This window comes from Pseudopodoces humilis, chromosome 1 (genome assembly GCF_049639895.1).
Source record: "Pseudopodoces humilis isolate 2021_Gansu_Grassland_sample_001 chromosome 1, ASM4963989v1, whole genome shotgun sequence".
NCBI classification, from domain to species: domain Eukaryota; kingdom Metazoa; phylum Chordata; class Aves; order Passeriformes; family Paridae; genus Pseudopodoces; species Pseudopodoces humilis.
This window is the reverse complement of record NC_142200.1, coordinates 123,740,863-123,764,717: the sequence shown is the minus strand read 5'-3', so window position 1 is coordinate 123,764,717 and position 23,855 is coordinate 123,740,863. Positions and strand designations below refer to the sequence as shown.

The 23,855-nt window shown below is 34.7% G+C and overlaps 1 protein-coding gene across 10 annotated transcripts in view; it reads right to left on the bottom strand.

The window, feature by feature from the left end:
* DGKB (diacylglycerol kinase beta) overlaps positions 1–23,855 on the bottom strand; it is a 407,361-nt gene that overhangs the window by 244,912 nt on the left and 138,594 nt on the right. For 7 of the 10 annotated variants that reach the window (XM_088052622.1, XM_088052624.1, XM_088052617.1 and 4 more), the window contains 6 exons: positions 20,851–20,871; positions 8,899–9,052; positions 7,189–7,224; positions 5,663–5,803; positions 1,398–1,447; positions 17–91 (listed from right to left, as the gene is read on the bottom strand). In XM_088052622.1, coding sequence (XP_087908748.1) covers positions 17–91; positions 1,398–1,447; positions 5,663–5,803; positions 7,189–7,224; positions 8,899–9,052; positions 20,851–20,871 — 477 coding nt within the window. The remainder of the gene's footprint in view (positions 1–16; positions 92–1,397; positions 1,448–5,662; positions 5,804–7,188; positions 7,225–8,898; positions 9,053–20,850; positions 20,872–23,855) is intronic. The other 3 variants (XM_088052640.1, XM_014248393.2, XM_088052645.1) reach the window with 1 other exon arrangement.

The window sequence follows — 23,855 nt, the reverse complement described above, 5'->3', positions numbered from 1 at the left end:
ATAAATGGATACTTACTGGACTTAATTCAGTAATATCCCATTCAAGGTATTCTGCAACATGCATCATTTGAGCAATGATATTTTCCAGCTCCTAGAGATGAATGAAAAAGTATTACATTTAATGCAAGGTTATAAAGAAAAATTCTACTGCAAGTAACTAATAATTCAACCATATTGCATTCAGTGACACTATTTCATCAACATGCCTGATGAAATGTACTTTACACTGGAAGCTGTATTCTCAAGTGAACCTGCTTACTAGCAAAACATCCTGCATGGACTATAAAGCCACACAATCAAAGTAATTGAAAGCAGTCACAGATTCTTCCTTCCTAGTTATCTTTCAAGCACCCATGTTTCATGATCTGATTTCCACCCTGGGATAAGATTATGTAATCATCTTTAAATTCTATTATTCTAACAAATTATATTTTGGACATAATTGTATAAATCACAACTTTCTAGTAGAAATAAGGCATAAAGTGGATTCTGTAAACTACTACAGATTTATTTTCTTACGACTACAGTACTGCAATTTCCCTTGATCACGTATCACTGGGGCTTTTGTATACTTATATATACACTTTTGCTTCATAAACATGCTCAAATGCTTATCTAGAGCCATTCTAAATTCTCATTTGTATCCAGGCATCTAAGCCAACTTGGTATTGACTAAAATTATGGTGTCGTATTTACTTTATACCTATATATAATTTCACTTCCCTATTTTTCTGCAATTTATGGGAATCACCTCCTCTTCCTTACCAATCCATTCTATGCTGTCTTGCTTCCAGAAAATACAAAAAGAAGGTGGAAAAAACCAAAAAAACTCTGCTAAATAAAACACTTCAGTTAGCGATCAGAAAAAAATAGTTACATCTTTTAAAATTATTTCCATATTGCCAACTTTTCTTCAAACTTCTTTTCTTCTTCTTTTGGTTGGACTACTCCTCAAAACATTGTCCTTAATATTGCTCCTCCATACTTAATAATAGCATAGAAGTTATGACATCTCTCCACATAAATCCACTGTGTGACTCTCACACTTACCCTTTTTAATGAAATCTTTACAAATGGTGCTTTCATACACATCTCCCAGAAGCATACTAGAATTATTGTAGTCATATTAATGTGTACCCTACAGTAATATCATTTAAAATCAGAAGACTATAGAACAGGACTCCATGACAGCAATGTCAGCAACTGAAAATTTAAACAGTTGTAGAAGCAGCATTTCTTATGGGAAAGCTCAAGCAAATGAATGCATTTTTATTGACTATATTTTATACTGCTTCTAATAATTCAAGATAAAAATAAACTTGATTTGAATTAATGTAGCTTTGTATGGTTTTGCCATGTTGACATACTCTTACAATGCAATACATAAAGAACATTACCGAACTATCCAGGTATCCATTCCCATCTGTATCATACAAGCGAAACATAACTGAAGAGAAAACAAAGAGAGATGGAAACTCGGTTAGAAAACACAATAAATACATCTCTTTTTCATAAAAAAAAACCAACTCCAAACCAAGACACAAAACAACTAACCCTGAGTTTCAAAGAAAGGACAAATATTAACATTTTTGTTCAATGATCAGACTAGCTGCAGACCCACCAAATAAGCTGCGTTATGTGAGAGGTTCACGCAGCAACTACCCTGCCACAGTGCCCCCAATGAGACATACTAGCCAGAGAGTGCAACTGCACCTTTTCCACACCATCACCCTAACAGCTAATTTGTTCTGTGAACTTGATTTTGCTTCCCTCTAGAGATGATCTGTCTTCATGGTGAGAACTACCAAAAGGCCCTTCTCTGTGATCTCACCAAATGTAGGATAACACACAACTGGTCACAATCATTGATAAGCCTGCTTAAATGACAATGCTACTCCCTTGGCTGCAGCTATCACTTTTCAATAGTGATACTGCTTTAGAAACTAGTTTCTGACCAACTAAAGGAAACACAGGATTAATATTTTAAATATCTAATCATCCAAATCCAACAATAAACATTCATCACAAACTGCCAGCATGACTTCTTCCAGGACCGTACTTGCTTCATCAACTTCAAAATGTATTCTCAGCATTCTGGGGAACTACCCAGACAAAAAGGTCCATTTGGACAATATCCAGAAAAAAAATATATTTTCAAGATTGTATCATGACTTGATTCCAGCCAAAAGAAGGGGTACATGCACCATTACCAGTATATTTGGAAGCAGCAAAGCATAAAGCTTTCATAGGAATACTGTCAGAAGACCAAAAAGGAAATCCAGAAGACTAAAAATACTCTTTGTCCCTACTTTCAGAGACAGTTTGTCAGAGCTCCGAAATCCAAATACCCACCGTGGTCTTCAAAAGCGCAATTTTTTTTTTACCCCATGCCTGTTTTTTAGGGATGAACAAGTCAGTCCATGTAGAGGTGGTTCCAGGACAATGTAATGCCTTTAACAACAGCAAAACAAAAGTAACTTGTAGTCTAATCAGATGTCTCTGGAAACGTAACATATGAGCTATTTAACACTAAGGAATGCTACCACACTGGATCCATAGCAGATGCTGTTACAGTCCAATCAATTTCACACACAAAGCTTACCATAATTTTCAGGAAACAATCTAATGAGAAGTGAGATTAAATTCTTAGCAATTAGGGAGTAAAGCTAAGAAAGAATTCAGTCATTTTTGGATTTACAGTAAAACATATTAACTTTTATATGCATTAACTTGTTTAACTTACATCCTCCATCTTGGGAATGAGCTGACAATCTAACTGTGTGGAAAAAAGGTAAGCACTATACCTACCTCTCTACCACTTCAGTAATATTTGCCACTACCTTGCACTGCTCTTAAGAGCTGTAATACAAGATTGATGATATTTACCATAGTACACTATTTCACGCCACAAAGGCCCACAATTCATTAGTTACAGGTTAGGAAAACCTATACAAATATCCTTCTTCCCCTAGAGTTACAACAGCAAAAATGTTTCAGCAAAAAACAAGTTAATGCCAAAAGCCAGAGATTGGTACTGCCCCAGCTAGTATGCCTTCCCCCAAAGCTTCTTAGAGCTTTATAGATAATATTGTCTGGCAAAGGTACCATTAGGCATTCATATTTTCCACAGGGATGAATCACTGAATCACTCAATGATAAAGTTAAAATAATTTGGCTCTCCTTCCTCCTCCTCTGTGATTCTTAGACACTAGCTGAGAGAATGTTTTACAGCAAGTTTTAGCATCTCCATGACCTTTACATACTCCAGAGCAGGAGTGTTAACTTTTTTTTTCCTTCAACATGAATCAGTAGTTCTAATAAGTAATTTAAAACCAGAAATTAGCATAATTATAACTGTTTTACCTTTGTAGAAACAAAGTCTTTCCAGTTACATATGTATAGGCTAGCAAAAAGGCTCAATCTGTGCTCTTGGCTAGATTCTGAAAACTATGCTACTGGCGTGGAATGCATTCTCTTTTCTATTCATACACTGCTAAGTTTTCATGCTCTTGATTTACACAGTGTAGGAGAAAAAAACAAACAAAAGAGCAAAATGATGAAAACAACCACAAGGCAGTTCTGATGCAAACTACAGCGCCCAATTCAAATTTTCTTTTTCTTCTCCAATCCCCTTACCTAATTACGCTGACTGGGCATTCAATTTCTATTTCTAGATGGCAATTTAACTTTAAAAAGATTGCTTAGGTTTTCTCAATGTATGTCTGTGAGGAATGCTTGGGATTTTCTTTATATTCAGGTCATACATAGATTATGAATAGATATGCCGAGCATGCCAAACAGGAGAGGTTCACACTATGCAAGACATCTACGTTCTTAATAGGTTCTGGAATATTTATAAATCTATGAAAATCTGTAGATCATATAGATCCAAAGATGAAACATTGTTTTCTCTTAGTGTACTTTATCCTTCAGCCTACATCAAATTTTAATTGAAAGCACCACTTTCACATTCTGCTTGTCCTAAATTAACTTTCCAAACAGTCAGCTATGATTAATTTTTCCCAATTTTTCTCATCTAGAAAAAAATTAAAATCACTACTTGAAATTGGTATTAATATTAAAGTTGGCAACTCCAGAACAAGCCATTTTTTCCCCTTCATTGCTACAAACTTGTAAGTTACATTACAGCCATAGGACCTACTGCTTTCAAAATACAGAAAAAAGAGTTAAATTATACCATTAATTTATAATGAGAATTCAGCTGAAATCAACAGAAAAGTCTGCATATAATGGTGCAGTATAAGCTGAAATTTAGATACTAAAAAGCAAAAATATGTCGTATATTTAAAATAAACCTATAAAACAATCATGCCAAGAATTATACGCAATAAATGCAACTGACTTGTAATATACAAAATATTTAAGTACCATACACATATTAGGATAACGCTCTCTCGCTCCTAAATCATATAGAACACAATATTTTGCCCATGCAGCTCCTATTGCAGGAAGTTAATGGAAAATGCCCATAACATAATTATCATCTGCTCCTGTCTCCCCTCCTTTCCATTGTACCAACTCCTGACACCAGGGGAGCCAACTGATCTCCGTTTCATGCCACGGTTTGTGCATCGAGCTCCTCAGAGCTCTGGTAAGGCTTACATAACTTGCTACCATGCAGCAGTTATTACACTCCAAGTTACATTCAGTCCTTGGACCTCAGTTTTTCTGTGCCTGTGCTCTGAATGAGCATTCCCATTTTAATCATATGATACCAGAACAGTATTACCAAATTTGGGGGATTTGCTGTGACCCTGCAGCAACTCCAGGTGACAAAACATCAAGATACTCCAGCAACATGTAACTTTGTAATGAATTTCTTATTCTGGAAGAAGCAGCCTACTGTTTGCACATCTTATCATACTGAATATTTACTTTCCATATGAGAGCCTGATCTCACCGATCTTTTATAAACAGACCAGTTATTTATAATGAAGTACACTGCATCTCAATAAGGACTTTATGACTGGTCTAACTGTTTAGCCACATAAAGAAGTGCTGTTTAGCCACAAGAAAAAGTGGCTTCTAAAGTTCCACAATAAGGAAACAGGTTTTCTTCTCCTTTTCTTCTCCAATTTATAAATCAAATTCACAGGGTTTTTTTTATTTTATTTTGTTCTAATAGTTAGTGGTGTTGCACTTTAATGACCCAGGCCCTGAATTAAAAACAAAAAAACAACCAAACAAGTAATTTCTAACCTCCTGTGTCAAAAACTTCTTCCCAATAGTGATGCAGACTTGAATCATTCTTGGCTTTTCAGTATTCAGTTATAGTGTAGAGCCCACAGCCTATATTAGCAACTATTCTTTGTTTAAATTAGGATGTTTAATGCAGGTTATTCACCCCACATATAAATCTCTAAGTATACTCAGATCTGATACTAATCAAGAGATAACACTGCAGAGAGGATTACTGTAACTACAGAATGTAAAATCCTTACTCTCCGTTTTAGCAAATGCTAGACAGACCAAATTTAGTTTAAAATCTCATCATTAGCAAGAATAAAAAATAATTTCTGCAATAAGGGTCACCTAGAGCCATATTTTTATAATCCACCTGCTCAAAACCGATTCTTAAATTCCCAAACAGAATATTTGATGACTTATGGAAACAAATATTTAAAATTAAAGAAGAACGTACATTCTAGCTTGTCTTCAGGTCTTCCTCTTTCTAGCAGTGACAAATAGCAAACAATATCCTTTAGCTGTATCATATCTGGTAAATGTGAGTTTGCAGGAGTAGGAGGTCTGGATGTAGAGGTACCCTTGTTAAGTCTCAGACCTGGAAATAACCCATAGCCTTTGTTAGTCTGAACACACACTATAAGCAGAGAATAAAAACAACCCTTGCATGCATTCATCTTTGTTTTATGTGACTCTCAGACTACTTCTTAATTTAAATATAAAGTTTTAAACAATTCATGCTCATGATTTATCCAGCAAAGGTAGAATTAAAATAAACTATCCAAAGAAAAACCCCATCCAATTATGGGAATGGCATAACCTTTTATTAATTTGTGCTCATCTGATTTCATCTGACTACAAAACAATCTGGTGAATATTTTTGTTCTACCATATTAGATGCTAAGTATTAAAAACAATTCCCTGCCCAACTCTGAATCCACTTCCTTATGCTCGTAGAAGCTTCATGTCATTTATAGATTGACAGCAACTACACTAACTGAAGATGCTTTAGCATTGACAAAAAGTCTTCCAATACTCAAGTGTACCGTTATCCCAAAAACACAGCCAGATGTGTGTCAGTGCAGCACATACTTAAAATACAAAAGTCTCAGTGACAGACTAGTGAGAAGATAAATGTGGAATTTAAATAATAGTCATAATAACTGTTCAGACATTGTGATTAATAGCAGCTCCAGTGTACCACTTGGAATTAAAGTTTCAAAATAGACAAACTTTTGTTTCAGTACAACACCACTATGACCAGTCCTGATGGTATTGCTGCAATCTGCAGGACCAAAATGGGGAAAAATAGGAAGGACAGCAGAACACAGAAAAAGGATTAAGAAAACTTTCTTTACAAGTTTGTTACATTTCTCACTGACTGAGGGTTGTCCTTCTCCCCCTAAATTTTGCTTGAAAAACATCATTGCAATCTGGATACATCTTCAAAAGCCTACATTTTAAAAGATATGCCTACATGTCATGAGATGCACATGTTAGAACAATAAAATAAGGTAAAAAAGAGCAAGTTGGCATGCAAAAATGTATCTTGGAATGAATTTAATTTTCATGGTTTCAGGCAAATAATAAAGACTAAAAGTAACTATTAAATGAACAAAAATATTTAATAAGTCAATGTTCTATTTCATAAGCTTGCATGTCAGTTAAATGTCATTAAAATGATGACATTATATTATTTTATTTAGTTAAATTCTAGCTTTAATCTCACAAATTACACAAATAGTTCATATTCCAGTCTTATATAAATCATATTCACAGAATAAAATGGATTATAAAACCTGGGATAACCCTTCTCAAAAATAAATAGTGCTGAAATCCAAATGAAAAGAAATACAAATTTTACAATCTTTTAACCTATCATCAGCTGTAAGGTACAGGTTAAATTATCAGTTCTTAATCAGAGGTGGGAAGGGTTGGCTGGAATGTTCTGACTTACACATGACTTCCAGTCCTGATGCTTACCTGGCATCTGTTTCCATCTCTCTTCAGACACCTTACCTGAAAATACAGTTTATAAACAGACATGAGTGGACCAAAAGAAACTAAGTGTAAAACAAGCACATACCTGACAGACTGATGAGCCCTGCTACTTTCATTGTCATTTTCTCTAGCTCTCACACTTCCATTTTCCAGAAAAATGTCAAATATTTCTGACAAAATAATTTTCCAGTACACTTTCACTACTGGTAATATTTAAAAATTAAAATTTAAGATACCAAAAAACAAGTGTTTCCATAGTCTCCATTTGCATATCAAAATGTACCAATACACAGTTTTTCCCTTTAAAAGTTACAAAAGATGCAACATTTAGTTTAAACCATGAAATTGAATTACAATACAAACCCAGTATATTTTCAAGCCCAAACAATTCTTGCATGATATGAACTGAATTGCCTTTCTGAACATGTTTTGGATATAACAATTTATCAAACAGTCCTTCTGGTATTATGCTAAAAACATATGGAAGTTTCCTAAACTGGTATTACATTATATTATTTCTAAAGTCCTTAGTAACAGAAAAAGATAAAAACTCATTACAAACTTGAAAAAGTTAGTGTAGGAGAAAAAAATTTAGGAGGCAACATTAAAGTAAGAAACTTAACATATAGTTTAAACAACAACAGTAATAACAGCACCATCCTTAATAATGATGTTATAATAATTATCATTATTGTAATTTTACCACACATAGGAATAAAATATATCAAAGAGAACTATAGTGAAAGTGAAAAAAGCTGAGTACAGCCTATACAGGGCAAAATTTAGCTGTGCCCTCTGAAATCAAAATCACTTTTAGTGATATACACTCACCCAACATTTAAAATATCAGTAGCTGCTAATTACGTAGAATTAGTAACAACACTAGAAGTATACCTAGACTATTAAAAGAAACAGCAGCAACTGGCACAGAAACGTTTGAGCACCAGGAGGAGCCTCCTGCATGAAGCTTGAAGGTTTTTAAGTGTTTATACAGGAGCAGGCAACAAGATCATGTAACCATAGCAATCTGATCAGCATTAACATGACAAAGAATGTCCACTTGGTGTCTCAGCTGCATCATTATTGTGAATTTGATGCCTTAAGTTTTAGCTTTCATGTTTTTCCCTAGGTGTATAGCTTTGAGCTTCATATTAAATGTCAGTGAGCTCTCTTCACAGAGTAGGTAGACAAAACAATTCCTTTTCTAGCTTGATACCAAGGACAATAGTTACAAGATTCAGGCCCAAAACCATAAAAACAGTGGACTGAGGAGAGGAAACAAAAAGGCTGGGACTTCATAACCTGGAACTGTAATTGGACAATTAACCCTGATATACAGATGGACCAAAACTTATAAAAATGTGAGACTTCGTGACCTATTGTCCATTTTGTGACCATTTTTAGATCCATCTTGGGTATAGCCCTGGCCAGGCTCTTGTACTCCCCATTTGTCTAGCCTCTGTTCTAGGTCAGCCTTCTCAAGACATCAAACTAAAAAGACAAAACCATTTAACTTCCATTCCTTTTCGCAGTATTTCCTATTATGGTTGAATTAGTTTCTCTAATTTCACAAACACCAGAACAAAAATCCCTCAACATGCAGTTAAGAATTCCATATATTTACAGCTATTAGAAGTAAAACAGCAAGGTGAGGGAACCTTTAGCTCTTATATTACTGATTTTATTACTTACCTCCAGAAAGGTGCTGTGGTTTGTTTTTTATTAACGGGCTGCAGTGAGAGATTTTGTTCCTAAATGATGTAAAAAGGTGTTCAATGAAATCATCTGGTAACTCTGCCTCCAGGAAAGTCTTCATGAACAACTTGAAACCCTCTAAATCTATTGTCTGCAATGAAGGGGAAGAAAAAAAAAATAAAAATTTTTGAATGTTTTGTAAAAAAATTCACACTAATTCATCAAATAATATTCTGTTGACAAAAGCTTTGGACTCTATTTGAATATACTAATTTCTGAAGATATAGAATGGCACACATATTCTTGAAAGTGATCAGTGAATTCAATATTTTTTTTAAAATTCACACTATTGCTATAATACTTCAGAGCACTGTGTGAAACAGCCCAGAGTAAATTCAGAGCACTTATATCAGGACCCTGAAATCAAGTTCCATGCTCTCAAATTTCTTGATTAGCATCCAAAGGCACCTACAGAGCTCCTAGGGATGTACTTAGCATGTCTTAGCTTTTCCTATAATTAGGCAAACAAAAAGCAGGGGATTTTTGGATGCCTAATTCAAGGAATTGAAGGCCTCCTGTCTTTTCCTACTTGGCAACATGCTTTCCTGGTGTTTGTCAAAGACTTACTAATCACTCTGTCTCAAACAGGTTCAAAGAGTCAAATGAGAATGCTCAGACATGCAGCATGACTTAGAGACAAAAAAACAAAATGTTGTTGATCCAAAACATTTGTCATTTAGCTGAATTTGGTTTTGCTTTTGTGAGCAAGGGAAGATCTGACTTATATAACTCCTACGATGATTTTTTCTGTTCAAACAGCATTGTCCTTTTTAGATAATAAAATTAATCACAGATTATCTCAAGTTGGAAGGTATACATAAAGATCATTGAGTTCAACTTCCTGCTCCTCACAGGACTACCTGAAACTAAACCATATGATTAAGAGCAACATCCAGATGCTCCTTGACCTCTGATAGGCTTGGTGCCATAACCAAGATGTGCCTCTTCCACTGACCAACCGGTCTCCCACTGAAAAGCCTTTTCCTGATGTCTGATCTGAACTCCCCCTGATGCAATCTCATTCTACTTCTGCTTGTCCTATTGCTGGTCACCAGGGAGATACCATCACCTCCCCCTCAAGGAAGGTGTAGGCTGCAATGGGATAACAGCAATGCAAAGCATAATGATCCCATTTTATTCTGCTAATAGAGGATGAAGATAAAGGTATCCTGAAACATATTGACACAACTGCATATTTATCATTGCATTTGTGATTTTAAAGCAGCTTATCAATTATTAATCTGATAAAACATAGTATAACTTTCTTTACAGATCAAACACAACAGCAACTTATCATCATTAAATAATTATGGGATAAATCCACATGACACCACAAAACTGACTTTGAGGAATTCCTCTATGCTTCAGGAATACTCCATTTCTCCACAGAAAAGTCTAATGCAACTCCTTTAGTTCATCATAGTGAATATGGAAAGAGGGAAAAGACTATCAAGAATATCAAGAATCAGCTTGAAACCATGCCAGAAAAAAAAAAAAAAAACAGAAACTGAATTTTCAAAGACATCAGTGAATTTGGAATCTGAGTCACGGTATAAATAACTTTTGCTATTATTTTAATATAATTTTAAGACTTAGGAGCAGACACTGCTCTTCCCCTGACTTCTTTGACTTTTTTAATGCATTTATGAGATTCTGAAATTTTATGAGCACATTAAATAAGGTGTTTCTCATTAAGATCAAGACCTAACTACCAAAGGATAATGTTTTAAATGTGTATCATCTTTATGAGGGACCAACAACACAAACTGCAAAATCTGACTACTCTTGTTCAAGTCATAATTTTTAGGAATGCAAGATTGGTGAGAGGAATATCTGCTGAGCTTCTAAAACAGAACATCTCATTTGAGAATGAAATGCAGGGAAACCAATAAAACTCTCACCTCTTGAAGACAAAAATAGCAGAGACTGAAAAAAAATTGCTCACAATGCTCAAAATGGGTGTAAAATGGAAATAAACATCTTGGACATGGACTCACTATCTCATCACCCAGTCTCAGCCACACTCTTTTACTTTGGCAAATCATACACTGTTTCATTCATGCTATAAACTTTACATTTTTTTCTCTCTAATAAAGCCACTGACATTTAATTCACTGTTTATAAACTATGAATCACAACAGCAAAAGGATTTGTATCAGCATTCCAGTAAATCAGTAATTATTTATGCTAATATACACTATATAAACATATTTTTTTACCTGCAAGCATAACAAATACATTAATCACTAAATCAACTGACTTTAACAATGTGAAATTGTTTTGTTAAATTGTGCATTAATGAAATGTGTCTTAGCTATCTCACTAAATCATATACACAAAAAAACCCAGCTAACTGAAAATGGAAACTAAAATTATAATCCCATTTAAATTAAGGTTTATGGATGGCTACATAAATATCTTTCCATTACATTAATCTTTTCTTTATTAACCTTGTCTACGGATCTTATGTATGTATTGAAAAAATATTCCCTGAGTTTAGAACCATCTCAGATTTTTAAACTGCTTCCTGAGAGACACTGATTCTCCAAGCTGCCAGCAGCTACTAATGCTACTCTTTTTTTTTCACTTAAAGGGTTCAGAATTATACATGTGTAGAGAAATGGATAAATAAATAAGTTTGAAATTGTGTACTTCTTTCTTCCTGAAGACACTCTCTCAAACATGTTCAAAACTTTCAGTATTTTGTAAACATGGTCAGACTATCAGTTAAGCCAATATCCTCAACACATCTTCCAAACTGCTAGAAAAGACAAGAGAAACAAAAGTAACATGACTTGGCTGCCATATCCATTTACTGTATTTGATATCCTGACTTCCAGCAATGAGGGTGGCTCAGCAAAGGACAAAAGAAAGTGTGTAGTTGTTGTAAAGACTGTTTTACAGTCAGATTTCCTCAGCTGAAAGTGCTTTATTCTCTGTTCTAACATGCTCTGCAACCTGTATTCCCCCAGGGAAGCAGCAATATTCATACAACCAGAGTTCAGATGTTGCACATTCAAAAGCTTTCAAATTATAATGGAAGGTAGTCAGGAGCTGGCAAATTACTTGAACACACATCAGAAATGTTTAGAATGGTCAAAAATGCAGGTGCAAAATCACATGTTGTATGCAAAGAATGTATAAAACCAATCCTGCTTAAGGGAGAGCTCTGTGTAAAGGCCCGTGATTAGGCCTTGCCTAAAACATCAAAATATGGGATTCTAATATTGCATAGCTGGAAAACATTCTAGAGGACCTAACATAATTGGTGTAGATTATCCTATTAGAACTGAGCTATAAAATGGTATTGTCATTTCTGGATATTTATTTATTTAATAAATGTATATATGGTAAATAAGAGAACTAAGCTAGTCTACAGCAGACCTAGGAGTAGTTTGGACCATCCATCAAGCTTCCCAATGAAAAAGAATGATCTTTCAAAACCATGGCTCACTTTTAAATTGCTTTCAGTGTCTTTGCTATCATCTCTCATTGTAATATACATTACTCACTACATGACTATAGAAAAATGGAAGAATTTCTTAAAAGTAACCCTGAGCGGAGCACTGTAGAAGACACCTCTGTAGGTGTTAAGAGCACTCTCACCAAGCAGAGGTTTAAATATTGAGTATGGTTCATTTAGAACAGAGCACATAAAGATGCAAAACATTTGCTCAGCTTAATTTAAAACTACTTTCACAACAGAGAAAACAACACATAATTTTATAGTCATTTCTCTATTCTGCAACTATAGACAATCTTTCCTCATGGAACTTTACCCTTCTGAAACAGGGAAATGATTCAGCTAGTAAATACCCTTCCTTTAATTACCAGCATTTTCCCCCACAACCCCAGCTTCTTCAAATGTATTGCACAATGTTTTGGTAAGCAAAAAGACAAAAAAGAAGGAAAGCAGGGAACAATAATTTTCCACCTTAACATGTATCACACTTGATCTTCCTTTTAAATCTCACTATCATTATCAGAATTTCGCAGATGAAAAGTTCAGAGCATTTTGGTATGGTTTGAAGATAATTTATTTATGCTAATGAATTCTCAAATATTAATTAAACGGTTCAGATCAATAACATCAGAATAATATATAAACCATAATGGTGGATCTGGTTTTCTTAAGCATGCAGGGTAATTGCTTAATTTTCAACAGCTGCTTGCCTTCCAGAAGCTCCAGCTGAATTTAAATGAACCTGAGAAGGAAGGATTTAGCATTTCAGAAAGCATTTTCCATGACGTTTCACAAGTGAGAGGATGAGAGCGTGAGAGGATGTACCAAACTGACAACAATTAGCCTTGCACATTAATTAATTCACTCCATTTCACAAGAGACTATATCAGGGCATAGGGAGATTATGATCACAAGTTTAGGGATTTCAGGAAAATTTTCAACATAGCAGAGATAAAATAGGACACAGTTGAATCAGAAAAACATGAAAGAACATTCAAATAATTTGGCCTAAATCTTTTGAGTATAAAAGAAAAAAATCAGTGCAGTTTTAGCTTTGACTCTAATATAAAGGGTACCAAAATCCTTGCCTGTAGGTCACAGAAAAATAAAGGGTTTTACACTAATCATATAAAACTGAATTTCTATTTTTATACGTCGAATTGATTCACCAAGTTTATTGGAGCTCCTTTTCTTATGTTTTGCAAAAAGAAATTTCACAAAGTAAGACTTCTGTATTACTGGGTAATAAAATTTCATTTGGTAATGAAAAATTTTGGTGTAACTCCAGAGAAGTACACATTCAAAACCACCACAGAGTTTCAGCTAATTTAAAACCATAAAATTCATTTAAAATTGATTTTATTGTATTTTTAGAAGTAGTTAGTTCCCACTTATAGATTTTATCAATATTTCCAAATACCTGAAATTAAGACACAAAACCCTAAAAATTATGTATTTATCTTGGAAAAAAGAAAATGAGAAGGAACATAAGACATGGGCAACACTGCATAAATTTAACTTTAAAATTATTTTTAGCAAATAAAATGTGTAAACCATGAAACAATTTTCATCTTTTCTGAAAGCAAACAAGGAACTGGGCTCAGTATGACTCTATGTGTGTGTGTATATATATATATATGTATATACATACATACATATATATATATATACTGTTCTTAGAATAATATAATACAATAAAATTTTATCACAGAACTCTGTTATGCCTTATACATTTTTTTAAAATATGAATATAGAAAACTAAAGCAACACTAGCTACATGGATAAAAAGTGACAACTGCAAAAGTTATAACATATAGCACTAATTTTTCTTAAAATAGAAGTCTGGATAGGGAGAGAGAAAGTCAATGCCATTTGTGTACAGACTGAATATGTGAGGAGGTAATATCTGGGCCAAGTTGTGGATGCCCTGTCCCTGGCAGTTTTCAAGGGCTCTGAGCAACCTGGTCTAGTAGAACGTGTCTATGCCCATGGCAGGGGTCTTGGAACCAGACATCTTCCTGCCCAAACTAATAGCTGGTAATATTTTTCCTGAATCTGAACACTACTTTGTCCTTTGTAAGATACCACACAAAATCATATGAAAGAGTAACAATAGCACATAAAAAGACACATTTGAGCAAATGGCAATCACTGAACTAGAAAAAAAATTATAAAGAATCTTAACTTTAAAGAAGTGGAAGTCACAAAGAAATTAAAGACCTGGCAACTGATCAAATAAATTTTTCAGGATATTTCAAGACAGTTTATTCAAGACACATTATTTCAAGACGGTTTCCAGGATGACACTGATTACTTTGACTAAAGAATTCACAACTATGAAGAAATAAAACCATTAAAGATAGTTTGGGGTTTTTAGATGCACTAAAAATGTCACTTTATTCCTATTTTAAAAGTAGTCTGGAGTTGTATGCTCCTATTACTGCAAAAAATACTACAAACCTGACATTAAAGCAACCACTATCTTTCATAGTATCATGATCATATGTAGATTTCTTTGCAATGTATCCAATGCGTATCATAGATATGTGATAAGATGCTTTTTACATTACTAACATCACTAAAGAATGCATGTATCTTACTTCTCTTTCTACTCCACACCAATGGCATAAAGCAAAGCTCTTGCTTCCCACACTTCAGTTTCTTTTGAATCCCAGAGAAGCAGAATATGAGGGACACCAAGGAAAAAGAAATGTGCATCAGTCTATGCTTAATATGCTTTAAAGATTCTCCAATTACTATGGTAAGAGTTCTGTTTCATCTCAGGCGCTCGTTGATAAGTACATTACACTAATTTAGTGCTACTTCACAGAGTGAGACTCAGTCTCAGGAAGAACAGGAACTGAAGGACTGGTTTCCAAGTAGCAGTTATGATTTTGCTTGGCAAAATAACAGACAGTTTCAAGTTTCTTCTGGTTTTGTATCAGACATATATAGGCCAACACTCAGCTAAAACCACATCTTTATCTCCTGACTATTGCTACAACAGGCTATGGAGGTGCCTTAAAATGCCTGATTCTGTCCCAAGAAGCAAAATGGCTCATAACACCTTGTATAATGGAGAGGAAAAGGCTGAACTCCATCTACAAACACTGTATGGATTTGACTTTGTCCTTTCTTAGAGCAGTTAAGCTGTTCAATTTTATAACTCTACTCTTCTGCTTTACTGATAGTAAACACAGATACGCAAGATCAAGAAAAATCCAAATATGCATATTTTGAAGATTTATGCATTTATATATATATGTTGTGCAAACACACAGAACTCTACATGATACAGACGTCAAAAATATTCCAATACTGAGAATACAGAAAACATGGTTTCTCAGTGAAAAATAGGATACATACAAGAAAATTTTTCCATCTTTTTATATAGAAGTTTTTTAACTTCTCTGCATAATATTCTAACTCCTACCATACTAACACTTTTGAAGAGAACCAATAATTTATTAAGAAAATGCAAGCTTTTGACTCAAGATCTATCCTAACAACTGCAATATAAGAGGTCTAACTCTCTCCTATATTTTCCTAGCTGGTGTAAATACAACTAGTTCTTCTGGGTGATATGCCAAACGAAGGGAGAGAAGCTGTATCACTCTCTTTCTCCTCACAAGACAACAAAAAATAATAGTCTCTTGAAAAAGGGTTGTCATTGTGGATCGAGCAAGGCAGGGAGGGGTAAAATAATACTCCTTTTATTCCTCCCCACCACACCGGCCACATAAAAAGGAACAAGAAATGATCTAGTGTTTGAAATTAATCTCCACCCATAAATTCTTTTAAAACACCACATTCTCTTTGGTCTTTTCTTCTTTTAGATTTGTACCAAATATTTCAACAAAAGCCACTATTTTCAGCATCCTGAAAAACAAAATGCAATAGAGAAAAACAAAATGCAATAGAGAAAAGAAAAAAGACAGAAATATCATTCATTTCAAGAGACTTCCATTGCATATGGTTTTCATTTATTAGAAAGAATATTTCACAGATAATGGAAGAAAATTATGTTGAAATGTAATTTTCAATTAATTACTTTTTAAATTATGTTGTCTCATCTCCAAATGGTGTCAAAAATATAATCAGCTTTCATCTACTCACACTAATTGCTCCGGGTTGTTTTTGGGGTTGGGCAAGTTCCTTTAACTGATTTCTTTTTAAACTACCCAATATGTGAAAAATGAACTTTTGAATAAGAGTAGATATTATGGGACCTTGATTCACACGTTGTTCTATGACAACAATGGCAAACACTAATGTGAGTGCATTAGTGACAATTAAGTGATTACCTGTGAATACCAGTGCTAAAGCATTCCCACAAAAGTTAGTCTTGAAGATTCATTGACTATTACATTTCAAAACCTGGCACTGCCAAAAGATGTGGAAAAAAGTGGAGAGACTATACAGAGAGGATTAACAAACTAATATGAATCGCATGAGAATTAATAAATTCTTGGTGTTTAAAATGTATTTTAAATGTTCATAGGGCAGAAACTCAAATCAAATTTGGAATTACTCATGAAGACTGGCTTTAGGCACAAGGCAAAATTTGGTTTAAATTCAGTCCTTAGCATTTTTTGATCTAATTATTCCATTTAATACAGTTTTTACGTAAGTAATTCTGAAAATGCTAGTAACCAAATTAAAACTATTTCTTATCTATATCAGCATTCAAATTAATATCTACAGATACGACTGTTTAAAAAAAATATTAAAAATCCACATGCTCTCACAAGCTGCTTCTATCAAAAACTCCATATGGACAAATAATATTTGGATATTACCAATACATAGACATAAGTTATTGCCAAAATTTTCCCCCAGTTCTTCAAAGAAGTAAGCTCAACAAAATATCTCAAATGGAAATGGGAAAACTCCATTTTTATGCAATAATTAGATTTTTTAAGCATAACATTCTCATGTTATTAAAATAAATTGATACTAATTACCAAAATAAGTCTGGAATGCATTCAGCAGCTACTGCAGTCTCATCCCAATCTTACATGCAGGTAAAAAAAAAAATCAAACATTTTTTTTTATCAGCAGGTTTTCCTCAATACATAATTCTATATGTGCCTAAGTTTGTATATCCTGAAGTACTACAAAAAAAAGTACTTGCATTTAATACTTCTACTAAATATGCTACATTTACTATATAAAATTAAGGGTTTTTTTTAAGGAGAGTGGTAAATCACATACTTTTAGAAGGCTCTTTTAGGAGATTATCATTCAAACTCTACTTGGAATTATTACATATCAAACAAAGCGACAAGTAAATAGTTTGCATTCTGTCCCAAAAGAATTGGCCAGGAAAAATGGGGTAGGTGGCATGGTTCAAACAAAAGCCAAATAAAATAGCAGAATTAATGAATCCCTGAAAAATGTCAGTTATGACAAAAAGTTCTGGTTGAAACAAACAATTTATCTGCACATGCAGATTGTGTAAAAACCTACTCACGGACAAACATGTCCATAATGTGCTTAAAATTAAGAAAAATCATTTTTCTATGCATGGTCTATGGCAATAATATTTTGCTGTATTTAATGACCCTGTCTGTGAATTGCAAATTTTTGTGGAGGTTATTTCAGCTACACTTTATAAAAATACTTGCTATGATACTTTTAGTAACAAAAAGTTATCTGTTCATCCCTCTCTCTTTGAAGTTTCAGTGAACAGACTTTCACTTCATGAATGAATAGTTTGCTGAGATTTAACACAGCTTAACTGCAACCTTCACTTGGAATAATTACATACAGCAATAGAAAAAGGTTTAAAGTGTCCCATTTCATTCACCAACAAGTTACATCCGCTTTATACTAAGTAAATGTACAGATTTTACTAGAACTGGAGCTATACTAATTGACGTAAGTTTGACTTTCTCCTCACCAGTATTTAAAAGTATAGCTTAGAAAGAATTAAAAGGATATGATCAGTGGCATCTACTTAATTATACAGGTATACATTTGTATATATCGATATCTCTTCTTCACAAGAAGACTTCAAAACATTTCCATTTGCTGATTAATCCCTGCAATAAATTATGACTGGAGGTATTTTTGCTATATTTTGTTTTGATATGCAGTTTCATAAACATTATCTAGATTCCACCATGCAGGTGAATCAAGCATAGCTGAAGCCATCACAATAAAAATCACAAAATGTAACATACTGTTCTTCATAATGAAACACCCCTCCATCATAATTAATTAAGTCTGTCTAAAGCTCTTTAAGTCTTTTTTAACATGTGACATGTAAATGAAAGTGGTAATAGGCTTATAAAGTTTAAACATAAGGGATTGTGCAATAGAACAATGTAAAGGAAAAAAGGGATAAAAATAAATTCTTAGGGCAGAGAAAGTGTATCAAAAGGAAAGGAGGATATCAAAGAGGGAAATTAGCACTGGTAGCACAGACTGACAAAAGGAGATAAGAGAGACCAGTAAAGATAATTAAAAAAATTTTCTAAACAGAACAGTTTTGCAGCATAAATTGACTATCTGAAATATTTTACACCTCAATGCCCTCAACATGCTCCACAGAAAGCAGGCTCAGAGCCAGATTGCCAACATCTCTGCCTGGCAGGCTTCCTAACTCTCTAGGTATGCAGAAAGCTTTTCCTAGAAATTTTGCCCATGGAGCCAGAAAAACAGAGTACCCAGTGTCTGAAACCTAGAGTTTATTGCTGGTGATACACACAAGATGTTACATTATTTTCTTTTCTAGCTAGAAAGATACAACTTAAGCTTCTTACATGTGAGGGACAGGCTTCTCCTACATTATATATGCTATAATTCTGCACATCCTACTAACCTTCTGTAAATTAGTTCCAATTTGCATTTATTTCATCCCATCATTTGGACAAAAGTAGAAAGATGTGACTTCTGCAGTACTTTTTTTATAGAAAATGAAATCTTCCTATCTGTAGTAAAAATACTTCACTTAATATATTATAATAAGGCAAGGTCTTTACAGTAATTTAGTATCTTCTGTCACATCAAAGAACATAGCTGAGGCAAAGAACACAAAATATCCTTTCAAACCATATTCCTGTGTGCTTGAAATTTTAACTACTTTTCCACTTAGGCCAATGGGCCTAAGACACTACCTCTTTTTAGAAGTTTTGTCTTCTTTCCAGGCTGCCATGACCACAGGAACACGATTACAACATCCCAATAACATCCTTCTCTTCTTCATGACTAAACCACAATGATACTTTGCATTCTTCTGGTGATCAACCACATACATGTCCATTTATCTGACAATGCCAGTTGGACTAGGGTATACTACACTCTACTCTGCACACATGCATCTCATTCCATTTACCACAGTCCATCACATCATCAGGCTTTTCCAGTGTGATATTAATTCCCAAATTTCATTTAGTTTGTTGACTCTATTATTATTTGCCTATTCATTTAACAAAGTAATTAGCTAAATGCTGATGAGATTATGCTCAAGATCAGTCACAGACACACTGCTTTAATGTTGAAGCCTTCTCTTTCAGGACCCTCTGAAGTCACTCTGTTAGCTTATTAAAAGAATAAAGAAATAACATTGGTCACCTGAAGAAAGTCCTGCTGTGAATGGGGAGTTCTGCTCTTACTAACACATCTCCAAAAGCTCAGCTGGCCTCTGACCCCAGAAAGTGAGTGGTTCTACAAAACTGATCTTTTCATTCTCTTGACTTTCTCATTGTTCTCATGTTCTGGCTGCCTCTTCTCAGAACAGCAGAGCTGGAGCTTTTTAACACCTTTGTGTTACGAAGGACGAATAACTAGGTCACTTAAAAGATGAGTCAATTTTATTAGTCCTTCTTTCTTTCCTTTTTTTTCCCATTTTACTTTTATACCTGGTGTTAGGCTGCTGAAGCTTCTCAGGTGTAGCTTCCTGGGTTGATAATCGGCGTTTTAACCATTTCTCTTGCAATTGCTGTGAAGTCACAATCGCTTAAAGCACAGCATAAGCCTTATTCAAATTATTAAATCTGCAATTTTAAGCCTGCTACATATGAATGGTATTATATGGTTATAGAAATCAGTATTTTTTTTCCTGAGATGCGTTCTTATCATTTCAGAGTAATACAGACAATTATAATATCTCACAGTAAAGAGAAATTTCTGTGACAAGTATGGAACAAGTCAATTACTTGCTCTTAACTTATTTCTCATATTCAACTCAATTAATGTTAGTAAAATAATGTACTGTGAATGACAAAAATGAAATTCACTCAGTGAAAAATTCTGCCAGCAGAAAAGGAATGCATTCTGGTTTTAGATTTAAATATGACTCTATTATCTGAAAGAATAGCCACATGCAGTATTTATTAATAAGTACATCTCAATGGAAGCCTACAAAATAAAATACACTGTACCTATGCATAAAGAAAGAAAAAAAAAATAACATTACTTACTTGATTAAGTATATCTTGTTTCTGTAACACATGCAAGGAAAGAAAGAACATACATACATTAGTGCAGTGTCATAACACTCAAGCTCTGTTTTTATAACAGAAATATTTTTAGTGAAAGGTTAGTGATTTAGATGAGAAGGTTTAAGACAAGATGGACTATCCCATTTTCTTGCACTAGCACATAAATCAAGAAAATGGTTCTAAGTCAACTTTCTAGTCTTTATTAGACAGTGCAAGCAATTTATTTCTAAACATGCAATGACAGATAAGAAAGATAAATAAATATAATGTTAGTCTTTCTTCCGTATGTACTTTAAAAAAGCATAAAAAATTGTTACCAAGAAGAGCTGAAAATGAAACTGAATTCAGTTATCAGAACTGAATATTCTAAAATCCAAACAGGAAGGTCATGGAGATGATCCTCAGTGCCACTACATGGCACATACAGGAGCACCAGGGGACCAGGACATGCTTGCAAGAGTTTCATAAACTCAGATCCTGCGTGACTCCTTGGGTCCTTGACACCTGAACTCCTTCTATGGCAAGGTCCTGCTTGGTAGATAAGGGTATTGTCTACCTGGACTTCTGTAGAATCATTATCATTAAGGTTGGAAAAGACCTCTACGGTCTTTTAGTACAGACTTCAACATTGCATTCTCCTGGAGAAACTGTGTGCTCATGGCTTGGACAGGTGCCCCCTTTGCTGGGTAATAAAGTGGTCAGGTGGCTGGGCCTATGGGGTGGTGGTCAGTGGAGTTATATCCAGTTAGTAGAAAATCAGAAGTGGTGTTTCCCAGGACTCACCAAGTCCTGTATAGTATCTTTATCAATGATCTGGATGAAGATATGACTTGCGCCTTAGTCAGTCTGAATTGATGCCCTGTTGGGCAAGAGCTTTGACTTCCTACTTGAGGGTAGGAAGGCTCTGCATAGGGAACTGGACAGACTGGATCAGTGGGCTAAGGTCAGTGACATGAGGGCTCAACAAGGCCAAGTGCCAGGTCCTGCACTTGGGTCACAGTGAGCCCAGGCAGCTCCTCAGGTTGGCAGAAAATTGTGTGGAAAGCTGCCCAGCAGAAAAGAAGCTGGGGATGCTGGTTGACAGCCAGTTGAACATGGGCCAGCAGTGCCCAGGTGGCCAAGAAAGCCAATGGACTCCCCTGTAAACAAAAAATTAAGAGGCACTGAAAAAGGAAGACAACACTAGGACTGCAAGCACACAATGCTGTGTACTTACTGCCCATTTAGATACTTTTATCTTTAGCCCTATCTGCTTTCCTAATTCTTGCCAACCTATTAAGTGCTCCCCTCAAAGATAAATGGATGAAATTAATTAATATAAATAGATCTCAAATTATGAACAGAGTATTTATCAATTGCAGCTTTCCAAGAGGCTGGTCTTAGACTATCTGTGTGTCTTATACATGTATAAAATTCATTCATAATTACTTCTTTGATATTGACTTAGAGAAGAACATGAAAGAGGTTCAGTAGCATCTGTAGAAATTTTATGTATCTTCCTTACATTGAAAGCAGAGAGCAAAAGATCCCTAAATAACCTCCCTATAATAGCTAACCTTCTGATAACTATATACACCATTTCCCCTAATCCCAAAATCCACTCATTCAACAAGATATAAAATTGTGTAAAAAAACCCCCAGATTATTTCAGGTAGCAAGTTTTGAAGACCAATAGCTTTTGTTTTGCTATTTGCATTCCATTAGATCAGCCTGTGATAAAAAACTGCATTGTAGAACCAATGGAGTGGAATAAACTCCTGAGCCCTTTAAATATGTAAGTAAACATATCACTACTGAATTTGCCATATGTCAGTGCCCATGTTTATTGGTAAAAAGCTGGCATCACCTTTTGGTAGAGTAAGACTTAAACCATTTGGAGTGTTCATAAATAATGATCTAGGAAAGAGAGAGGTAAAATGAAAATATGGTGGTATTCTCTACAAAACAAAACAACAAAACAGAAGTGCTGTCCAGAATATATGGAAACAAATAGCTGCACTAAGATTGATGCCAGCTGGATCAGTTAATTTTTGTCATCTCATTTACAGACAATAATTACTTACACCCAATCCAGAGACTCCTCATCCAACCACATAGAATCAACTTGCAAATCATTCTGTAAAGAGTTTATCCATACAGCAGGCTGAATGCATGCCAAAAATACAGACACACCTGTGCAAAGGCAGTTTGCTTGTCAGAATAGAATATTCACTCAGTGCCAGAGGAAATTTCAGCCACTTTGCTTCCAGTTCAGCAGCTTACAGCATGAACCTTGAGCTAATAAATTTTACTAGATCCAAAGTAGCTTTGTTGCTACCTATGTTTTCTTTATGTTGCACTTCCTGAAGTCTAAGTGCTAAGTAGCAAAGTACAAAAGCTGTCAGGGTTAGCCTTGGTCCAGTACTGACCCAGGAGCAGTGAATAGCTTGATTCCTGCTGAAGACATTGAAGTCATCACAGATATCACATCATTCTGTCTTGAATTCCTCCTCCCCCTACCCTCCTCCTGTCCTGCTCCCTGCCCTGGGTACTCTGCTGCTCTGGATGTTTCAACACAATGGTAGAATTCTGCAAATGAACAGCTGTGAAATGAAGAACAGGGAGACACCATGCAGAGTCCCAGACTCGTGTCAAGACCAACTGTGCTTATTAATTCCAGCTTTGCACAGAATTTGCCAATTCACCTGGCTTCAGTCAGAGCAGTTTTCCTGGGTACCCATCTTGCCATGACTCAACTTCCATGTAGCCCCAAACCGGAAGAATGACTTTGTTAAAAAAGACTAATCACACCACTTTAGGCAATCACGTTTATATACAACAGACAATTTGAAAATATTTTACTTACAAAGCAACATATTACTTAAATACGCATAAAATGCACAGTTATTTTTTACTTTAATAGGGTACACTTCACAAAACTGAACATGTTGTATGATGACTGAAAATATGTGAAGAATTAGAAGAGAAAACATATAATAGATTAA